The sequence below is a fragment of the Anolis carolinensis genome, chromosome 2, assembly GCF_035594765.1.
Source record: "Anolis carolinensis isolate JA03-04 chromosome 2, rAnoCar3.1.pri, whole genome shotgun sequence".
NCBI lineage: Eukaryota > Metazoa > Chordata > Lepidosauria > Squamata > Dactyloidae > Anolis > Anolis carolinensis.
The window spans coordinates 20,920,277-20,942,831 of record NC_085842.1 but is presented as its reverse complement, the minus strand read 5'-3'; the positions used below and the strand labels follow the sequence as shown (position 1 = coordinate 20,942,831).

The 22,555-nt window shown below is 43.9% G+C and overlaps 1 protein-coding gene across 1 annotated transcript in view; it reads left to right on the top strand.

The window, feature by feature from the left end:
- LOC100555239 (zinc finger protein 729) overlaps nucleotides 1–22,555 on the top strand; it is a 46,014-nt gene that overhangs the window by 7,369 nt on the left and 16,090 nt on the right. The window contains 6 exon segments of the mRNA XM_062969300.1: nucleotides 1,084–1,151; nucleotides 2,399–2,525; nucleotides 3,570–3,668; nucleotides 5,108–5,275; nucleotides 7,386–8,298; nucleotides 8,300–8,423. Of these exon segments, the coding sequence (XP_062825370.1) occupies nucleotides 1,084–1,151; nucleotides 2,399–2,525; nucleotides 3,570–3,668; nucleotides 5,108–5,275; nucleotides 7,386–8,298; nucleotides 8,300–8,423 (1,499 nt within the window).

Here is a 22,555-nt window from a genome sequence, read left to right as displayed (position 1 = left end):
TAGGGTGGCCTTTTGCAGTTGACAGATCGTAATTTTGTCAATGTCTATTGTTTCCAAATGCCGGCTGAGATCTTTTGGCACGGCACCCAGTGTGCCGATCACCACCGGGACCACCTGCACTGGTTTCTGCCAGAGTCTTTGAAGTTCAATCTTGAGGTCCTGATAGCGGCTGAGTTTTTCTTGTTGTTTTTCGTTAATGCGACTGTCACCTGGGATGGCGACATCAATGATCCAAACCTTTTTCTTTTCCACAACTGTGATGTCTGGTGTGTTGTGTTCCAGAACTTTGTCAGTCTGGATTCGGAAGTCCCACAGTATCTTTGCGTGCTCATTTTCCAATACTTTTGCAGGTTTGTGATCCCACCAGTTCTTTGCTGCTGGGAGGTGGTATTTGAGGCATAAATTCCAATGAATCATTTGGGCCACATAGTTGTGCCTCTGTTTGTAGTCTGTCTGTGCGATTTTCTTACAGCAGCTGAGGATATGATCAATGGTTTTGTCAGTTTCCTTGCACAGTCTGCATTTAGGGTCATCAGCTGATTTTTCAATCTTGGCCTTAATTGCCTTTGTCCTGATGGCTTGCTCCTGGGCTGCAAGGATCAGGCCTTCTGTCTCCTTCTTCAGGGTCCCATTCGTGAGCCAGAGCCAGGTCTTCTCCTTATCAGCTTTTCCTTCAATTTTGTCAAGGAACTTTCCATGCAATGTTTTGTTGTGCCAACTGTCAGCTCTAGTTTGTAGTGTGGCTTTCTTGTACTGGTTTTTTGTCTTTTGTTTATTATTATTATTATTATTATTATTATTATTATTATTATTATTATCATCCAAAATCACATAACGGTACAAAACCATGAAAGAAACAGATGAAACGGGATTCTGGCACTACTCTAATCATTAGATTCAACATGGGACAGTTATTCATCTCCCTTGTCTTTCAACCTGACCTACCTTGTAATTGTGTTGTGAACGTGTATTGGAGCAATCCTCTTTCATCTCACTCTAAGCATTGGAGACAGGATAGAAATTGTATTTGAAAAGTTCCCTTGATAGCAACCATCTTCTGTTATTCTCCTTCGCACCTTGCAGTTAGTGGAACAACACCTGCCATGGATTCTGCATCATCTCTTCTCAAGGCTTCACCTGTGCAAACTCAGGTAAGGGAGGAGGACTGGAAGGAAACCTGTGACATGAACACAGGGAGGAGTGTTGGACTGGCATCGGGAGACCCCAGGTGCTTTATGGCCATCTGTCAAGGGTGCTTTGATTGTGTGTCTGCATGGCATAATGGGGTTGGACTAACAGACCCTTGTGGTCTCTTCCAACTCTATGAATCTATGATTATTTTCAGGTTTGATTAATATGCTCACTTTAGGTATCTCTAGGTCCTTTAGTGGGACTGTATGGTCAATTTCTGCCATAGGGTGCATCTACACTGTAGAATTAATGCAGTTTGATACCAGTTTTAACTGCCATGGCTCAATGCTATACAATCCTTGGAGTTGTGGTTTGGTGATATACCAACACTTCTTTAGTAGAGAAGACTAAAAAGCATGGGAAATGATGTTAAACTGCATTAATTCTACTGTATAAATGCACCTTGTTTAGATACTTCCAAGGCTGTGTCTGCTGTTTCAAGGCGGAGGCACTGAAGCAATGCTTTAAACAAAAACGACATGCTCTTGGCCGAAAAATAAAAATATCCAAAGATATATAAACCCCACTTGCCCAGTTTCCAACAGACCTCACAATCCCTGAGGATGCCTACCATAGATGTGGGTGAAACGTCAGGAGAGAATGCTTCTGGAACATGGCCATACAGCTCGGAAAAATCACAGCAACCCAGTGATTCCAGCCGTGAAAGCCTTCAACAGCACAAAAAGAAATGCTTGGATGAATCTAGCTTTTGTATTTGTATAACCATGTGTTCTTAATAAGTTTTGTGATTAATGCTATTTTATGGTTTCTATGTCTTGGGTTGTTGTTTTTTCATATTGTATGATTTTCCTGCTTCTTAGCAGGGGGTTGGACTAGATGGCCCATGTGGTCTCTTCCAACTCTACTATTCTATGATTCTATGATTCTATGATTCTAATGTTTCCTTTGGGAGAAAAGAAGCAGGACATAAATACTTATCATCATGATCATTATCAGGGACATATGAAGTGTACTGTGAATGCTACTATCCTTTATGTCCCGACAAATCTAGAGCGTAGAAGATGATACTTTCCTAGACTACATCTCCCAGTATCCCCCAGACATGGGATTCTGGGAAATGTCACACCAAAATTAAACCTTTCCAAGTCTTGAAGAAATCCCTTGATTGTGCCTTAAACCCAGATATTTCGCCAGGGTTTTTTCTGGGCAGTTCAAGAATATTTCTAGACTAATGTCCTTCTTTCAGGGACAGGTGACCTTTGAGGACGTGGCGGTGCATTTCTCCGAGGCAGAGCAAGCCCTCCTGGATGAAGACCAAAGCTCCCTGTATACAGAAGTCATGTTAGAAAATTACAGAAACCTCACCGCTTTGGGTAAAGTTCGGCTGTTTCACCCATTTGCAAATCCCAGGATTCCATAGCATTGAGCCATGATAATCAAATGTGACACCAAACTGCATTAATTCTACAGTGTAGATGACCACTTGTGTTTCACATGTTCTAACCAACCCACTATTGTGGGACAGTTCGTTCTCTTAACTAATCATAATCATAAATGGAATCTTCTATGAAATATGGCATTTTAGAGTGCAGAAAACAAACTATAAAACAGGCATCGGCAAACTTTATTATAGGTTGTAGATATAAATAAATAGAAGCTTTACCACAGTATCTGAACCAAGATATACCCTGCAGTGTAATAAAGTATCACTCAGGCTTGTATAACAAGTTAACAGTATCTTTACTTCAGTTCAAAAGGTCAAACAGGACAACAATATATACAGCAGTCTCTCTGAATTCACACAGAGAACATAGGGAATAGCCTCTTTAAACAATCTTTAAATATTCATCATTTCCTTATATACAATCAGGCTTCAGAGAGTTGGCAGCCATTTCCTTCCTGGCTATTTCCAGTTAGCGCTCTCTTCACTCTCCGAGGTGAAAGTGGCAGTTAAAACCGTTTGTCTCAGCAGCAAGTAGAGACAGTAGCCAATCAGAATATTGGCTCCTGGCTAGCTCAGCCAATCAGCTGTCGACACATGCCTTTCCAGCCAATCCATTATATCATAGTGCCTTTTTACACATCCACACAAACTCCAATTGTGGGAGTTGGAGTGCAAAACACCTGGAGGGCCCAAGTTTGTCCATGCCTGCTATGAAACAACACTTATCAGATATATAAACAATGTGAAGCATAAATATTATGATGTAGTACAGTCAACCGTCTGTATGCTCTGCTTTTTAAATGGACATTCAGCGTTCCAAACTTGAGACTCTGGTCTCATTTTTCCAGCCTCAAATGTATTTGAGTCAAATATTGCAAGCATGAATGTTGTGTCTGTTTTGTTGTCGTTTTTTAACACTTGGGAGCAGCAGGACTGGCTCCTTTAATCCTTGCCTGGCTTTCCATTCTTTTAGGCTTTTCAATGTGCAAACCAGAACTGATATCCTACCTGGAAAGAAGGGGAGAGTCATCCATCCGGGATGCTGAAGAAACAGGAAAAGAGGAAAGTGCAGGTAGCTATGCACCTGAAGTATATTTATTTACAGTATTTATATTCCGCCCTTCTCACCCCGAAGGGGACTCAGGGCAGATCACAATGTACATATACAAGGCAAACATTCAAATCCATTATTAGACATACAACACACATACAGACAGTAGAGGTAATTCAACATTTTCCTACTTCCGGCTTCAGAGGTTATGCTTGATTCTGACCACAGGGGGAGCTGTCGCTTCATCCACTATGATGCTGAGTCCTTTCTGATCATAGTATTTCCTCCTTGCTCTTTGCTCGCCGGCAGTTTTATTTTGTGGTAAATTAAATTAAATTACCTCCCTGCTTTCAGCAGTCCCTAAATTCTCTACTCACAGCTGAAGCTGTTTTGAAACTGCTAAGGTGAACAGTAAGCTAGGCTATTAAATAGTTGGGTGCTCAATCCGACGCAGGCTTCGAACTAATGAATTTTCAGTTAGCTATCTACTGCTGCTGGCTATTAACCAGCTGTGCCACAGCCCATTATAGTTTCTGGGCCAATTGGTAGCTCTCTTAGATTGTGAAGGAAAAGGGAATGCAAATGGCATATAAACATTCCCTGGGGAAATAATTGTCAATGCAAGTAAAGGATGCATTCCTTGTGCAAGTATTGAACAAGCACAATTACTTTTACAACAACTGCTGCACTTGGATCCTGGATTTGGCTCCTAGATTTGAGTCCCCTTGGGGAGATAGGGCGGAATATAAATTAAGTATTATTATTATTATTACCATGCCTGGATCCATTATCACTGCTCAAAGTCCTTTTTTGTTTGAGCCTTTGAGAGCTGCTAACTCCCTGAGCAAAGAGAATGTGCCCCACTATTTATTCATAGTTTTCTTTTTGAGGATCATGTATTTCATTGTTTTTCGTTTAAGTATATTTTAAACCTTGCGATCATGTCAATTTATAGCTGTATCTGCTTTGAACTTTGTAAGCCATCTGAGATGGTGCTAATGTTGATGATCCTGGCTTCTACATGAAACACTTTGAGAAACAAGCCTTAGAAACAGCACCACAAAAGCCCACTATATGGTTCTGGTTTATGGATGACACCTTCACCATTTGGAGCCATAGAGAGGAAGAACTCAGCTAATTCCTGGACGACCTCAACAGCATCCACCCAAACATCCAATTCACCATGGAAAATGAAAACGAAGGGAAACTGCCATTTTTAGATGTTCTAGTCATCCGCGAACTCAGTCAACGATTGGGCCACACAAATGCCAGCACATACTGAGGACTTAATTATCTATCTAATAATATTCATATAAAAAGTATACATTTAAACATTTTGAGTTGCTCCCATCATTCTTTCTCTCTCTCTCTCTCTCCCAACTCTACATTTCTAAAGTTTTCCACCTTTCTGCATCAAGGCCCCATTTCTCTGTTTTTTCTCCGTCTCTGTGATCTTACAGATGTTGCAGCTACAAGTGAGGTTAAAGAGGAAAACCTACTGCAGGAGGAAGACCCTAAATTGGAAGAGATCCCTGAAATGATCCCATTGGGATCCCAGGAGGGGATCTGCCTGACAGCTCAGGATTGTGAGAGCGAGTCCCCATTACTGAAGGGGAACCATGAATTGGGTAGGTAGAACATCCCCCCATTACAAGCATGGAAACTCAGGTTATGTCGTGAGTCTCTACAAATAGAGTTGGGAATACAGGTTGATGACAAGAGCAGTTCCACAATGGAATATGTGCCTGGGATTATGGCGGAGTCTCCTTCTCTAGAGGTTTGCTAAAAGGCGGCTGGATAGCCATCTGTCAAGAGTGCTTTGATGGCATATCCTTGCATGGCACAACGAGGTTGGACTGGATGGCCCTTGTGGTCTTTTTAAACTCTAGGTAAAGGTAAAGGTTTCCCCTGACGTTAAGTCCAGTCATGTCTGACTCTGGGGGTTGATGCTCATCTCCATTTCTAAGCCAAAGAGTCGGTGTTGTCCATAGACACCTCCAAGGTCATGTGGCTGGCATGACTGCATGGAGCGCCATTACCTTCCCGCTGGAGCAGTACCTATTGATCTACTCACATTTGCATGTTTTCGAACTGCTAGATTGCCAGAAGCTGGGGCTAACAGTGGTTGCTCATTCCGCTGCCCAGATTCGAACCTGCGACCTTTTGGTCCGCAAGTTCAGCAGCTCAGTGCTTTAACAAACTGCGCCACCTGTGTGAGCGGACTCATTTTGACTACATAAACAATAGCATTCACAGCCTGAGTTTTGGAAATACAGGGGAATTATATTCTAATAATAGTGTTCATGCTACCAGTTCAAACATAGGTTGGATCTACTCTGCCAAATAATTCAGGTTATCAAAGCAGATAATCCATATATTCTGCTTTGAACTGGATTATATGAGTCTACGCTGCCATAAAATCCAGTTCAAAGCGGATCAGCTGGATTTTACATGGCAGTGTAGATGGGGCCATGGCTATCTGTTTTTCCTCAGTCAGCAATCTTATGGGTTGCTGTGAGTTTTCCAGTCTGTATGGCCATGTCCCAGAAGCATTCTCTCCTGATGTTTCACCCACATCTATGGCAGGCATCCTCAGAGGTTGTGAGGTCTGCTGGAAACTAGGAAAATTTGGGTTTGTATATCTGTGGAATGTCCAGGGTGAGATAAAGAACTCTTGTCTGCCTGAGGCAATTGTGAATGATTGCCATCTTGATTAGCACTGAATGGCCATGCAGCTTCAAAGCCTGGCTGTTTCCTGCCTGGGGGGATCCTTTGTTGAGAGGTGTTAACTGGCCCTGATTGATTCATGTCTGGAATTCCCATTTTCTGAGTGTTGTTCTTTATTTACTGTCCTGATTTTAGAGTTTTTTAAATACTGGTGGCCAGATTTTGTTCATTTTCATGGTTTACTCTTTTCTGTTCAAATTGTCCACATGCTTTTGGATTTCAATGGCTTCTCTGTGTAGTCTGACAAGGTAAAATAAAGAACAACACTCAGAAAAGAGAGGAATTCCAGACATGAATCAATCAGGGCCTGCTAACACCTCCTAACAAAGGATTCCCCCCAAGCAGGAAGCAGCCAACTTTGAAGTTGCAGGGCCACTGAATGCTAATCAGGTGGCCAATTGCAATATTCACCATTGCCTCAGACAGACAAGAGTTCTTTCTCTCACCCTGGACATTATCCCACAGAAATATAAACCCACCTGCCTAGTTTCCAACAGACCTCACAATCTCTGGAGATGCCTGCCATATATGTGGGTGAAACGTCAGGAGAGAATGCTTCTGGAACATGGGCATACAGCCCAGAAAGCTCATAGCAACTCAATTAGAAAAGATATATATATCTGTGCCTCTGGTGGCAAAGTGTGTTAAAGCGCTGAGCTGCTGAACTTGTGGACCAAAAGGTCCCAGGTTCAAATCTTGGGAGCGGAATGAGGGCCCGCTGTTAGCCCCAGCTCCTGCCAACCTAGAAGTTCGAAAACATGCCAATGTGAGTAGATCAAAAGGTACCACTCCAGTGGGAAGGTAACGTCGCTCCATGCAGTCATGCCAATGGCCACATGACCTTGGAGGTGTCTACGGACAACGCCGGCTCTTCGGCTTAGAAATGGAGATGAGCACCAACCCCCAGAGTCAGACATGACTGGACTTAACGTCAGGGGAAACCTTTACCTTTCATTTATTTGGAGTCATTCTTGTACATGCTTTCTTCTTCTCTGTTCGTTTTCCCATCAGGCGACAGCACAGCCAGTGAGAATGGGACAGGCAAAACACATCTAAAAGTCTCTTCTGATGGAACATTATTGGAAGGTTTTCAAGAGAGCGTTTCCATGAAGCCCGAGCTCTTCGACCAGGGCTATGAATCCGATCGGCAGCCGTGGCAGCATACTGTGAATCTGTGGGGCATATCCACTCAGAAAGTGGAAGATGTTGTGGCAGATAACATTGGCACCACTTGGGCGGGAGAGGAGCATCACATGTGTCGCAAATGCGGGCAGGCCTTTGAGCACCAGTCAGGACTTATCGTGCACCAGATGATCCATACGGCGGAGAGGCCCTACGAGTGCCTCGAGTGCGGGAAAAGCTTCTGCCAGAGGGAGAACCTCCTTGCACACCAGAGGATCCACTTGGGGGAGAGGCTTTACGAGTGTCCTCAGTGTGGGAAGCACTTCAGCACCCGCTCCCACCTCATCACCCACCAGAGAATCCACACGGGCGAGAAGCCATTCGAGTGCCTTCACTGTGCCAAAAGCTTCAGCAACAAGTCCTCGCTCACCACGCACCAGAGGATCCACACCGGAGAGAAGCCGTACGAGTGTCCGCAGTGCGGGAAGAGCTTTTGCCAGAGCGGGCAGCTGATCCGGCACCAGAGGATCCACACCGGAGAGAAGCCGCACGCGTGCCTGCAGTGCGGGAAATGTTTCTGCCAGAGAGGACAGCTGATCCGACACCAACGGATGCACACGGGGGAGAAGCCGTACGAATGCCTTCAGTGCGGGAAGAACTTCAGCAGGAAATTGTCTCTTGACCTTCACCAGCGAATGCATACGGGAGAGAAGCCATACGAGTGTCCCGAATGTCGGAAAAGCTTCTGCCAGAGCGCCCAGTTGATCCAGCACCAGAGAATCCACACCGGAGAAAAGGGCTTTGGCCAAGTGCGGCAAAAGCTTCTATCAGAAAGAAACGCTGGTAAAGCATCAGGGAACCCACGTGGAATCGAAACCCTACGAGTGCTCTGAATGTAGAAAGGCCTTCCTACGGAAAGATAAGCTCGTACGGCACTAGAAAACCCACACAAAGTCTCGAAACATTGTGAATCCTTCTTTTAGTTGAAATGGTGACCAAACTTTTGAGTGAACATATATCTTGTTTCCAAGTTGGGGCACACAAAAAAGATTGCTGGTGTTGTTCAAACGTTCCCAAATATTACAGTAAGGATATGCGAGAGAGAGAGTGAAAGGAAGTTGTTTTCCTGCTGATGCGCACTGAGGAAGGTTGCAAGTGTGCCATGATCTTGCCTTTCAAATTTTCAGATCGGCTGGGAGAATACACCTGAGTCATAACAAGAGATCCTGCAAATTGTCTCAATTGGTGCTGATCCCAGACTTGTTCTCCTCTTCAAGCTAAGATTAAAAGCAGGGGAAAATAAGTGGAAAATGTCTCACAGCCTGATCTAGGCTGGATATGTAGATCGGAGGAGTACTTGCAATATCTCATTATTCACAGGATGGGCCTGGTGCTGTTATTATAGTAGGAATTAGCTCAGTCTCCATTTTTTGTATCTACTTTTACATGCAGAAATGCTCTGGATGTGTAACCCTGTCACCGTGTGTGTCAAAATGCTGTCTTGTTTAGACTGTGAAGTTTCAGGTGTAAATGATTTGCAAGGAAAGGATGCCTCAATCTTGTGAGCCATAGTCTTTTGAAGTATGGGAGGCCCAATTTGGTTCATTTTCCCCAACTCTCCCTGCCCCATTTTTGGTATCTGTTCAGTGTCTCCACTTTGATTAATCATCCCTCCACATTCACTGAGGTTTGAGCAGTGATTCCCAACCTGTGGTCTGTGGACCACTAATGGTCCCCAGAAGTAAAATATGGTCTGCAGTCTCACTGTTACTACACCGTTGCAATGAAAACCTCTTATAGTGCCAAGGCAATGGGGATGTTGGGAGGGAAGAGAAACTGACTACCGATGAAAGGTGCGACAACAAGCCTCCTGACTGCTGCTTCTCCTCCTCATCCCTCCCCCTGAGTGGAGCCATTCCACGTGATGCCTAGAAGTGGGGGCACCTTGGTGTCTTCATTTTTGGGCCTCTTCCTGGGGTTATTTGGGGTGCTGATTCAGAAAATTACATTGGATGTGTCCTGTTTTGTCTTTTAAGAACAGCCTTAAAATACTGTGGTAAGTAAATGAAAACTGCTTTACTTCAGCAAAACGTAAAGTACAGCACACTCGGTGGAACAATGCAAAAGGAAGCACGGAAGTCTTAGGGTAAACACAGTTCTTAGTCTCTGTTAAATTCCCAAATCAAATAGAGGTCTTACTTCAGACAAAGAAACAGCAATAAATCCTTAGGAGCAGTTTTCCAAATGCAGACTTGAAGCAGGCACAAGGGGAGCAAAGAATCAGTTTGTTACCAGCAAGAGCTGGCTGCACCTGCTTCTGCTTTATAGTCCTGAGTCCCCTCCCAGCTGCTAGGGCAGTTCTCAATTACTCAGCTGTGTTTCTGGCAGTTGTTCTAGCTGAACGACGTCTCTGCTCTGTTTCCTTTTGCCTCTCCTGAAATGTGGGTACTTTCAAAATCTCCTCAGATTCCAACTCACCCTCAGATTCATGAACATTTTCCTGCTCCCCTTCCTCTTCTGAAGAAGAGGAATCCCTAACAGGATAGACCACATCCGCTCTGGATAAGTAAATATGGTTTTCTGTGGGCAAGCAGATGGCGACTTCGTTGTTTATTCGTTCAGTCGCATCCGACTCTTCCTGATGTCATGGACCAGCCTACGCCAGAGCTTCCTGGAGACTACTGGATGGCATATGTTCTGTATTGGAAACTAGAGCTGATGTGGTCCATCCAATGCAATTTTCTGAATCAGCACCCCAAATAACCAAACTGAAGTTGACCAAAAACTGATTCGTAACCCTTTTAGTACTAATGTTGAAGAGTGGCCCCTGGTCAAAGTGGTAACTGATCAAAGTGGTCACTGGTCAAAAAAGTTGGGAACCACTGGGTTAGAGGCACAGGACCCCCACAAAAGTATACACCCATAAATAATAACATGGCTATTTCCTATCTGAGAGTACACCTCTCTAGCAATATTCAGCTTCTCTAGCATGACTATATGACTAAAATGCAGCAGAAGTTGACCAAAGAGTTGCACTGGAAAACCTAGAGATTACTAGAGATAACATTGTAATCGAATACACAGAAGTCTAATCCACAAATGGGGGGATGACTGTATTAGCCAATGATATTTGCCATCTCGTCCATTTTCATGGTAATTTAATGTCACAAGCCACAGCAATCTGGCTGATAGTGACCATCCAGTAAAATGATGCCATTGTATTTCAAAATCTCTTGAAACGTGCAAGAGCCAACAAATATCTGAAAACCCACCTGCAAAATTTAAGAGAGCGATTTTCTTACGTGGACTAAAAAACCCATGTTGATAATCCTGGCTTTGACTTATGGCTCTGGAGAAGGGCTGCCCAGATGTTACTGGAATATAATGTTGTGGCAAAGTGTGTTAAAGCGCTGAGCTGCTGAACTTGCAGACTGAAAAGTCCCAGGTTCAAATCCCGGGAGCGGAATGAGCACCCGCTGTTAGCCCCAGCTCCTGCCAACCTAACAGTTCGAAAACATGCAAATGTGAGTAGATCAATAGGTACCGCTCCGGCGGGAAGGTAAGGGTGCTCCATGCAGTCATGCCGGCCACATGACCTTGGAGGTGTCTACGGACAATGTCGGCTCTTCGGCTTAGAAATGGAGATGAGCACCAACCCCCAGAGTCGGTCACGACTGGACTTAACGTCAGGAAATAAGCAAGACGAACTCCAACTCCTAGCACAGCACCACACATACGATGTCATAGGCATCTCTGAAACCTGGTGGGATGACTCCCATCACTGGAATTTAACCATTGAGGGCTATAACCTCTTTCACAGAAATAGAACAAAGGGGAGAGGAGGGGGAGTAGCTTTATATGTCAAAAACAGTTACGTTGCAGAAGAAATGCAAGACTGTAATCCGGGAAACCAGCTTGAAAGCATCTGGATAAGAATCAAGGGAACCGGGACTCAAAAAGATCTTGTCGTGGGTGTCTACTACAGACCTCCGAGTCAGGATGAAGGACTTGATGAAGCCTTCTGTCAACAGCTGACCAAACAGGCACAAAGAAGAGATATAGTAGTCATGGGCGATTTCAATTATCCCGATATCTGCTGGAAAACAAACTCAGCCTAGAGTACAAAGTCCAACAAATTCCTCACTTGCCTTGCAGATAATTTTATGGTCCAGAAGGTAGAAGAGGCAACAAGGGGATCAGCAACTCTTGATCTAATCTTAACAAATGTGGAAGACCGGATCAATACAGTTGAAGTGGTTGGATCCTTAGGGGCAAGTGACCATGTGCTCCTGCAGTTTGCAATACAAAGGAATGCTGAAACTAAGACAAGTCAAACACGCATTCTGGACTTTAAGAGAGCTGACTTCCAAAAAATGAAGGAATTACTGAGCGGCATTCCATGGACGCCGATATTAAAAAACAAGGGAGTTAAGGATGGATGGGAGTTTTTCAAAAGTGAAATACTCAAGGCGCAAATGCAAACAGTGCCAACAAAGAAGAAAAATAAGACAAGTGCAAAGAAGCCAGAATGGATGTCCAAAGAACTTCTAACTGAGCTAAAGCTCAAAAGTGACATGCACAAGAAGTGGAAAAGGGGAGAAATCACCAAAGAAGAATTCAAACGTATAGCCAACACCTGTAGGGAAAAGGTTCGCAAGGCTAAAGCGCAAAATGAGCTCAGGCTTGCCAGGGACATAAAAAACAACAAAAAAGGCTTTTTTGCTTACGTTGGTAGAAAAAGGAAGAAAAAGGAGGCGATAGGGCCATTGCAAGGAGAAGATGGGGTGATGGCGACAGGGGACAGGGAAAAGGCAGAACTACTTAATGCCTTCTTTGCCTCGGTCTTCTCAGAAAAAGAAAGCCATCTTCAACCTCAGCAACACGGAATGGACGAAGGATTGGGGGAAATCCAACCCCAAATAGGGAAACAAGTTGTCCAGGAACACTTGGCCTCTCTAAACGAATTCAAGTCCCCAGGGCCAGATCAGCTACACCCAAGAGTACTGAAGGAACTAGCGGAAGTTATTTCAGAACCACTGGCAATTATCTTCGAGAGTTCTTGGAGAACGGGAGAAGTCCCAGCAGATTGGAGGAGGGCGAATGTGGTCCCTATCTTCAAGAAGGGAAAAAAGAACGACCCAAACAATTACCGTCCGGTCAGCCTCACATCAATACCAGGCAAAATTCTGGAAAAGATCATTAAGGAAGTGGTCTGCGAACACTTAGAAACAAATGCGGTCATTGCTAATAGTCAACACGGATTTACCAAAAACAAGTCATGCCAGACTAATCTGATCTCTTTTTTCGATAGAGTTATGAGTTGGGTCGATACAGGGAATGCTGTGGATGTAGCGTACCTGGATTTCAGTAAGGCCTTCGACAAAGTCCCCCACGACCTTCTGGCAAACAAACTAGTAAAATGTGGGCTAGACAAAACTACGGTTAGGTGGATCTGTAATTGGCTAAGCGAACGAACCCAAAGGGTGCTTACCAATGCATCATCTTCATCATGGAAAGAAGTGACAAGTGGAGTGCCGCAGGGCTCCGTCCTGGGCCCGGTTCTGTTCAACATCTTTATTAACGACTTAGACGAAGGGTTAGAAGGCACGATCATCAAGTTTGCAGACGACACAAAACTGGGAGGGATAGCTAACACTCCAGAAGACAGGAGCAGAATTCAAAACGATCTTGACAGACTAGAGAGATGGGCCAAAACTAACAAAATGAAGTTCAACAGGGACAAATGCAAGATACTTCACTTCGGCAGAAAAAATGGAAATCAAAGATACAGAATGGGGGACGCCTGGCTTGACAGCAGTGTGTGCGAAAAAGACCTTGGAGTCCTCGTGGACAACAAGTTAAACATGAGCCAACAATGTGATGCGGCTGCTAAAAAAGCCAATGGGATTCTGGCCTGCATCAATAGGGGAATAGCGTCTAGATCCAGGGAAGTTATGCTCCCCCTCTATTCTGCCTTGGTCAGACCACACCTGGAATACTGTGTCCAATTTTGGGCACCACAGTTGAAGGGAGATGTTGACAAGCTGGAAAGCGTCCAGAGGAGGGCGACTAAAATGATTAAGGGTCTGGAGAACAAGCCCTATGAGGAGCGGCTTAAAGAGCTGGGCATGTTTAGCCTGCAGAAGAGAAGGCTGAGAGGAGACATGATAGCCATGTACAAATACGTGAAGGGAAGTCATAGGGAAGAGGGAGCAAGCTTGTTTTCTGCTGCCCTGCAGACTAGGACACGGAACAATGGCTTCAAACTACAGGAAAGGAGATTCCACCTGAACATCAGGAAGAACTTCCTCACTGTGAGAGCTGTTCGACAGTGGAACTCTCTCCCCGGGGCCGTGGTGGAGGCTCCTTCCTTGGAGGCTTTTAAGCAGAGGCTGGATGGCCATCTGTCGGGGGTGCTTTGAATGCGATTTCCTGCTTCTTAGCAGGGGGTTGGACTAGATGGCCCATGTGGTCTCTTCCAACTCTACTATTCTATGATTCTATGATTCTAGGGGAAACCTTTACCTTACCTAGCCTTACTAAGAAAGCCATTTTGCTGTCCAGTTCATGGCAACCAAACACCCAAAGTCTCCAAGCAGACGTTAGTGGGAAGCGCTAAGAGGAAGTCTTCCCTCTTCATTATTCAATGATTCGATGATTCCCAAAGGTCTAAATAGGAATAGAGTCATCTCCTTATGTTAAGGTTGCCTTCTCCACTGCCTGTTTAATTCAAAGGGAAATGTGGACTCCATTCGTTATCTTTTTTGTGGTTTTTGTCCTTAAATGTGTCTCAGTCAGTGTGGCTCATGTCTTTCCTTCCCTTGCTAGAAGCCCTTGTCCACTTATTGGGAAAGACGTTGTTTCCAGCGGCTTCTGTTTGCCCTGTTGCCTGTCTGTTTGCCCAAGCTGTCCTTAGGAGGCTCCAGGTGAGCAACACCATATTAAAGTAAGATTAAGTCTCCGCTGCCTTTGTCTCGTGGTGCTTGTTCATGGACCTTTGAGGCTCACTGGCCTCCTTCAATAAATGTTTCAAACTGTAAGATATGTAATGTCTGTTTTTGAATTTGGGGTGGACACCTCCCGGCACACACATACCAAAGACTGGAAGATTGTTTTACTATTTGCATTCCTATAAAAGGAAAAAAGATTTCCTGTCTGATCCAAATGAATCCATTATTCGGCCCTCTATTTTTGTCTATGATCACTTTCTCCCTCCCCCCCCCCTTTTTTTTCTATTTATCGGCACTTTCTCTCACTATCCTTTATTTATTATGTTTTCCTTGCTTTTACTGTAATATCACCTTTAACACAATAAAAATGAAATTTTATACACACACACACACACACACAGTAGTTGGTGGTCTCTTGTACCAGAAGCAACGGATCCACTGTAGGCTTTAATCCTGGACTGAATGGAGCTCTCCGTGGTACCGAACCTTGTTCCTGGCTGGCACGGGGCCTTTTGACTTATGGCAACCTCATGAACTTCATAAGGTTTTCTAGGCAAGGAATACTCAGAGATGGCTGTGTCATCTCTGACACCTCTGGCACGGGCATGGGCAAACTTCGGCCCTCCAGGTGTTTGGACTTCAACTCCCACAATTCCTAACAGCCTACCGACCAAAGTTTGCCCATGCCTGCTCTGACATATAGACTACAGCACCTGGTGGTCTGCCATCCATGTACCAACCAGGGCTGGCCCTGCTTAGCTTCCAAGAACAGATGGGACCTGGTGCCTTTAGGATATTTGGAAAAGGATTGACCCTCCCAGTGAAAGAGAGTCATCCTTCGGCACAGCCTGGGCAGCATGAGCTCTGTAGCATTGTGCCATTGGAAAGCAACACTAATGCTTTGTATACCTGGCTACAGGTGCATCTCCACTGTATAATTAAAGCAGTCTGACAACACATTAAACTCCACAACTCAATGTATGGGACCATAGAAGTTGTAGTTTGGCAGAGAAGTCTAAAGACCTTGTAAAATTACAACTTATATGATTCAACATGAAGGAGCCCCGGTGGCGAAGTGTGTTAAAGCACTGAGATGCTGAACTTGCAGACCAAAAGGTCGCAGGTTCAAATCCTGGGAGCGGAGTGAGTGCCCGCTGTTAGCTCCAGCTTCTGCCAACCTAGCAGTTCGAAAACATGCAAATGTGAGTAGATTAATAGGTACTGCTCTGGCGAGAAGGTAACGTCACTCCATGCAGTCATGCCGGCCACATGACCTTGAAGGTGTCTATGGAGAACGCCGGCTCTTCGGCTTAGAAATGGAGATGAGCACCAACCCCCAGAGTCAGACACGACTGGACTTAACGTCAGCGGAAAACCTTTATCTTATGATTCAACAGCATTGAGTCAAAGTGGTGTTGTCAGGCTCTAGGAAAACTTTGGCCTTCCAGGTGTTTTGGACTTCAACTCCCATAATTCTTAACAGCCTACGGAGGGCTGACGTTTACCTTGCTTGGTGTAGATGCATTTTGTCTTACGAAGGGATCGTACCATGTGGTGCCTTTTATCAAGGTTTGTTTTTGGGGGGACATTTTTTGATAATATTTTCAAAGTCATGCCTGGTTCTTTAGGCTCTGTTTCAGATGAAAGGAATTGGCAAAAAAAAACCCCTCAAAGGTAGTTTCTTTGCTAGTCACTTTCTGTGAGTAAAGACTTTCTGTATATATTTCAGATTTCAATATCAATGTCAAAAATATGTAGTATGATTTTACATAGGATTTGTGCTACATTAGCACAAATCCTATGTAAAATCCCAGGTTCAATCCCCAGGAGCGGCGTGAGCGGCTGCTGTTAGCTCCAGCTCCTACCAACCTAGCAGTTCGAAAACATGCCAATATGAGTAGATCAATAGGTACTGCTCTGGCGGGAAGGTAATGGCGCTCCACGCAGTCATGCCGGCCACATGACCTTGGAGGTGTCTACGGACAACGCTGGCTCTTTGGCTTAGAAATGGAGATGAGCACCAACCCCCAGAGTCAGACATGACTGGACTTAATGTCAAGGGAAAACCTTTACCTCAATCTAGAGATTACAACAGTTTTATGTTAACACTTATGTGAAGGGTTGTCTTGTTGTACATATATATGTTAAGAACTGTTTATTTACCTCGATTCAATGCTGCGACAACTATTTTGATTGTTATTAAGTCAACAATAAGACTTTGTCTGGTTTTGATTTTTATTTGACAGAACTGACACTGAAACTATAAAGAGGAATAGTTTTTTCCAGAATACCTGTGTAAGTGTTACTGAGTGTATTCCATGTATGTTAAGAATCATACTAATGTAGTCAAAGTAAATACAGGTAGTGGATACCTAAAGTAAAATATTCATTGTGATATATACTATCAGTAAATGTAAAGGATTCTAGAGGGCTATGATCTACCACTGTTTCTAATCAAATCCAATTTTGATTGATATTAATAAGATACCATAATCCCCTTCTTTGGCAGCTTGCATTACAAGTGTCACTAAAAGTTGTTTATATAGAAGAAATATTATATTACGAACATAGCACTCACACATTACATACCACACTATCCTTTTTACGTTTCATTGAAAACCTTTACCTATCTTTACCTAGAACAGTAAAGACAAATATCACTTAAGTAAAATAAATATTAAATACAGTAGAGTCTCGCTTATCCAACGTAAACGGGCCGGCAGAACATTGGATAAGTGAATATGTTGGATAATAAGGAGAGATTAAGGAGAAGCCTATTAAACATCAAATTAGGTTATGATTTTACAAATTAAGCACCAAAACATCATGTTATACAACAAATTTGGCAGAAAAAGTAGTTCAATACACAGTAATGCTATGTAGTAATTACTGTATTTACAAATTTAGCACCAAACCATCACGATATATTGAAAACATTGACGACAAAAATGCGTTGGATAATCCAGAATGTTGGATAAGCGAGTGTTGGATAAGTGAGACTCCACTGTATTAAATAACCAAAAAAAAAATAAAATAAAATAAGGTGTTAACACTAAACTAATCTGGGAATCTGCTATAAACCCTATAAGATGTATGTGGGTTGCCGTACCATCAACAGGTGCCTTGAAGGCACATCTCCGGCACACCATGTGGCTGGGATGAAACTACTCCTCCCAGAAACCTCTGGGTTTGGGCAGAGGAGGAGGGAAAGACTACAACTCCCAGAGTGCCAAGGGCTGTCTTCCTGCCCTCCACTCTCCCCCCAAAAATGATCAGGTTGCTTTGTTAGAGGGGCTGTGTGTCTCTTGGGGTCTCCCGGAGGGGCTGGGATGCGTGGTCCCCAGAGAGGCACACAAAGGAAAGCCCGCTTCTTGGCTGCAAATGGCTATTTTTTCCCCCAAAAAATAAGATCTTTTCTGCCTGAGAACCAATCTGGAGTTGTTTTGAAACCCTGCAGCTGGTGAGTGCCAGAGGTGAAAGGCAACAAACAGAGATATAGAGCCGGTGGTCCAAATAAACATCAGGGCCGGCTTTATTTTGAGTCCCAATAAAGGCCAGGATGGGGAAGATGCTGGGAAGAGAAAGCAAATGAAGAGATACACTGACGGGGATTACGGGGCATCTCCACTCTGGGCAAGGTAAGTGGACATTGACAAAGCCCTTTAGGTGTTGATGATGATAGATGCTACCGGTAGAAATAGCTGTCCATGGCAAAAGAATATATACAGTACAGTCTCACTTATCCAACATAAACGAGCCAGCAGAATGTTGGATAAGCGAATATGTTGGAAGTAGGCATTAAGGAAAAGCCTATTAAACATCAAATTAGGTTATGATTTTACAAATTAAGCATCAAAACATCATGTTATACAACAAATTTGGCAGAAAAAGTAGTTCAATACGCAGTAATGCTATGTAGTAATTAATTACTGTACAGTAGAGTCTCACTTATCCAAGCCTCGCTTTTCCAAGCCTCTGGATAATCCAAGCCATTTTTGTAGTCAATGTTTTCAATATATCGTGATATTTTGGCGCTAAATTCGTAAATACAGTAATTACAACATAACATTACTGCGTATTGAACTACTTTTTCTGTCAAATTGTATAACATGAAGTTTTGGTGCTTAATTTGTAAAATCATAACCTAATTTGATGTTTAATAGGCTTTTCCTCAATCCCTCCTTATTATCCAAGATATTCACTTATCCAAGCTTCTGCCGGCCCGTTTAGCTTGGATAAGTGAGACTCTACTGTATTTACGAATTTAGCACCAAAATATCACTATGTATTGAAAACATTGACTACAAAAATGTGTTGGATAAGCGAGTGTTGGATAACTGAGACCCTACTGTACATTGAATCAGAGTTTAAATGATTCTTTTGTATGGTTTTCTAATGCGACATTAAAGTTTTGTGCCTTTCCTCCTCCAAATGGATCTAGGGACTCTGCCGGATGAAATGTACCACTGCTGTCCATCATTTGATCGTAGCTCCTTCTTCTTCATTATGTCTCAAGATAGAATCATAGAATAATAGAGTTGGAAGAGACCTCAAGGGGCATCCAGTCCTGCCAAGAAGCAGGAAATCTCATTCAAAGCACCCCCGACAGATGGCCATCCAGCCTCTGCTTAAAAGCCTCCAAAGAAGGAGCCTCCACCACACTTCACGGCAGAGAGTTCCACTGCTGAACAGCTCTCACAGTGAGGAAGTTCTTCCTGATGTTCAGGTGGAATCTCCTTTCCTGTAGTTTGAAGCCATTGCTCCATGTCCTACTCTCCAGGGCAGCAGAAAACAAGCTTGCTCCCTCCTCCCTATGACTTCCTCTCACAAATTTATACATGGCTCTCATCATGTCTCCTCTCAGCCTTCTCTTCTGCAGGCTAAACATGCCCAGCTCTTTAAGCCACTCCTCATAGGGATTGTTCTCCAGACCCTTGATCATTTTATTTGCCCTCCTCTGGACTCTTTCCAGCTTGTCAACATCTCCCTTCAACTGCGGTGCCCAAAATTGGACACAGTGTGATATCAGGTGTGGTCTGACCAAGGCAGAATAGAGGGGGAGCATAACAAGGATTTTATCCAAGGAAAGCTTCCTTCTATGGGTTAAGCCAGTGGTTCTCAACCTTCCTAATGCCGCAACCCTTTAATACAGTTCCTCATGCTGTGGTGACTCCCCCAAAGATATATAAACCTTCCTTGCTTATTTTCTTCATATGTCTCACAACCTCTGAGGATGCCTGCCATAGATGTGGGCGAAACGTCAGGAGAGAATACTTCTGGAACATGGCCATACAGCCCGGAAAACACACAGCAATCCTGTGATTTTGGCCATGAAAGCCTTCGACAACACAATCCTTGGTGACTTTAGATGAAATTCATGTTTCCCCTTCCTTTTGCATCTAACATAGGATGCAATGATTGTGATGTGATTCCACTTTATCGGATATGCTTCTTTCCTAAAGTCTTCTATCCCATGAGTTAATCCTTGCCAGAGAAGACCCATTGTATCTATGGCATTTGCTTGATGCATCTCTTAGCAATTTGAATCCCTTCTGTGGGTCTACTTTGGATGAAATCCATCCTCTCCCTCTTTCACCCAACATAGGGACCTGTTTACAGGATGCAATGATGGGGTTATGATTCCAGTTTATCTTGGCAGTTCCAGGAGAAATTGGTAGATTTTTCAGCCATTGGAGCTGAGTGCCTCCCTAAATGACCAGCCTCCGATTGCATAAAAGGTTGCCATGGTACTGAAATAGCACAATAATTGTGTGATGCATTAGTTTGAGCCTCGGACTATGGCTCCGGAGATCTTGCTTCGAAACCCATTGGGTGATCTTGGTCAAGCCACGTACTCTCAGCTCCTGAAAATCTTGTGATATGGTTGTCTTGGAGTCACCATCAATGGCTTGAAGGCATGCAACAACAAATAACAACAATAATAGTGTATTATGAATGATCCGCTAATATGGAGCCTAATGTGTTGTTGAAGGTTTTCATGTCCAGAATCACTGGCTTGCTGTGAGTTTTCCAGGCTGTATGGCCATGTTCCAGAAGCATTCTCTCCTGACGTTTCACTCACATCTATGACAGGCATCCTCAGAAGTTGCAAGGTCTGTTGGAAACTAGGCAAGTGAGGTTTATATATCTGTGGAAAGTCCAGGGTGGGAGAAAAAACTCTTGTCTGAGAAAAGTGTGAATGTTGCAATTGATCATCTTAATTAGCATTGAATGGCCTTTCAGCTTCAAAGGCTGGCTTCTTGTATGAGATTTTCCTGTTTCTTGCAGGGGGTTGGACTGGATGGCCCATGAGGTCTCTTCCAACTCTACAGTTCTATGATTCTGTAATTCTAAATGCCTGCTACCAGTATTTAAAAAACTCTGAAATCAGGACAGTAAATTAAGAACAACACTCAAAAACAGGGGTATTCCAGACATGAAACAATCAGGGCCGCTAACACCTCTCAACAAAGGATTCCCCCAGGCAAGAAGCAACCAGACTTTGAAGTGAGGTTGAGGGACTATTCTGAATCCCATGGCTTGTTCCCAACTTGAATCAAGGCATAAGTAACTCCTATTTATTTAACACATCTATTCTAATTGAGACTGGCAAAGAGAATGTATGGACTGAGGTCAATAGGATGAAGGTAGGGTCGCCAAAGGGGAACTTGGAGAAGGCTCCTGTACCTCATACAACCACGTAACAAGGAACATCCACAGTGCATGGAGCTTTACAATGTAGAGAACAATGAAAACCATCCCTCTGTCTTAGAATCTAATGTAGACATATCACAAAAGGAAAAGGGGGTGGCAGTGTACAAAGGAGGATTAGGTTCAGCAGATACTTCTTCTTTTCCCTCTGAGTCCAGGGCAGTGGAAGTTGGTACATACGGAGGACCTTTCTTCTGTTTCTGAGCCCAGGTTTGATGGAGATGTGGTTGCCTCTTCTTTCCCTCCAAGGTTAAGGCAGTGGGATATGGGATGGAGAAAAGGCTGTGGCAGTTGGGATGGAGAAAGGACAGTGGCAGTTGGGATGGAGAAAAGGCTGTGACAGTTGGGATGGAGAAAGGACAGTGGCAGTTGGGATGGAGAAAGGATAGTGGCAGTTGGGATGGAGAAAAGGCAGTGGCAGTTGGGATGGAGAAATGGCAGTGGCAGGTGGTATGGAATTTCATCTGTTTCTGGGCCCAGGCATATTGGAGCTGTGCCTGCATCTTCTGCTCTCCCTCCAGGCCAAGGCAGTGGCAGTTGAGATAGAGAAAAGGTAATGGCAACTGGGATGGAGAAAAGGAAGTGGCAGTGGAGATAGAGAAAAGGTAATGGCAACTGGGATGGAGAAAAGGAAGTGGCAGTGGAGATGGAGAAAAGGCAGTGGCAGTTAGGTTGGAGAAAGATCAGTGGCACTTGGGATGGATAAAAGTAGTGGCAGTTAGGATGGAGAAAAATCAATGGCAGTTAGGATGGAGAAATGTCAGTGGCAGTTGAGATGGAGAAAGGACAGTGGCAGTTGGGATGGATAAAAGTAGTGGCAGTTAGGATGGAGAAAAATCAATGGCAGTTAGGATGTAGAAATGTTAGTGGCAGTTCGGATGGAGAAAAGTCAATAGTGATTGGGATGGATAAAAGTCAGTGGCAGTTAGGATGGAGAAAAGGAAGTGGCAGTTAGGAGGGAGAAAAGGAAGTGGCAGTTAGGAGGGAGAAAAGACAGTGGCAGTTGAGATGGAGAATAGGCAGTGGCAGTTGGGATGGAGAATGAGCAGCCACAGTTGGTATGGAGAAAAGGGAGTGGCAGTTAGTTCAATGTTTACAAAGCTCAGTTGGTGCTAGACTTTTGATCTGTTTGCTATGCTTCAATAGTTTGAAAGACCATTTTAATTTGATATGTATATGTTTTGTACAGTTTTATAATACTGTGTTTTACTGATACTGTATTGTTATTGTCTGGATCTGGCATGGAATTATTGCCATAGTTTGTAAGCTGCCCTGGGTCCCCCTTCAGGGGTGAGAAGGGCACAGTAGAAGTACAGTACCCTGTAGAAGTTTCAGTACCCTGAAAAGGCAGTGGCAGTTGGGACGGAGAATGAGCAGTGGCAATTGGGATGGAGAATA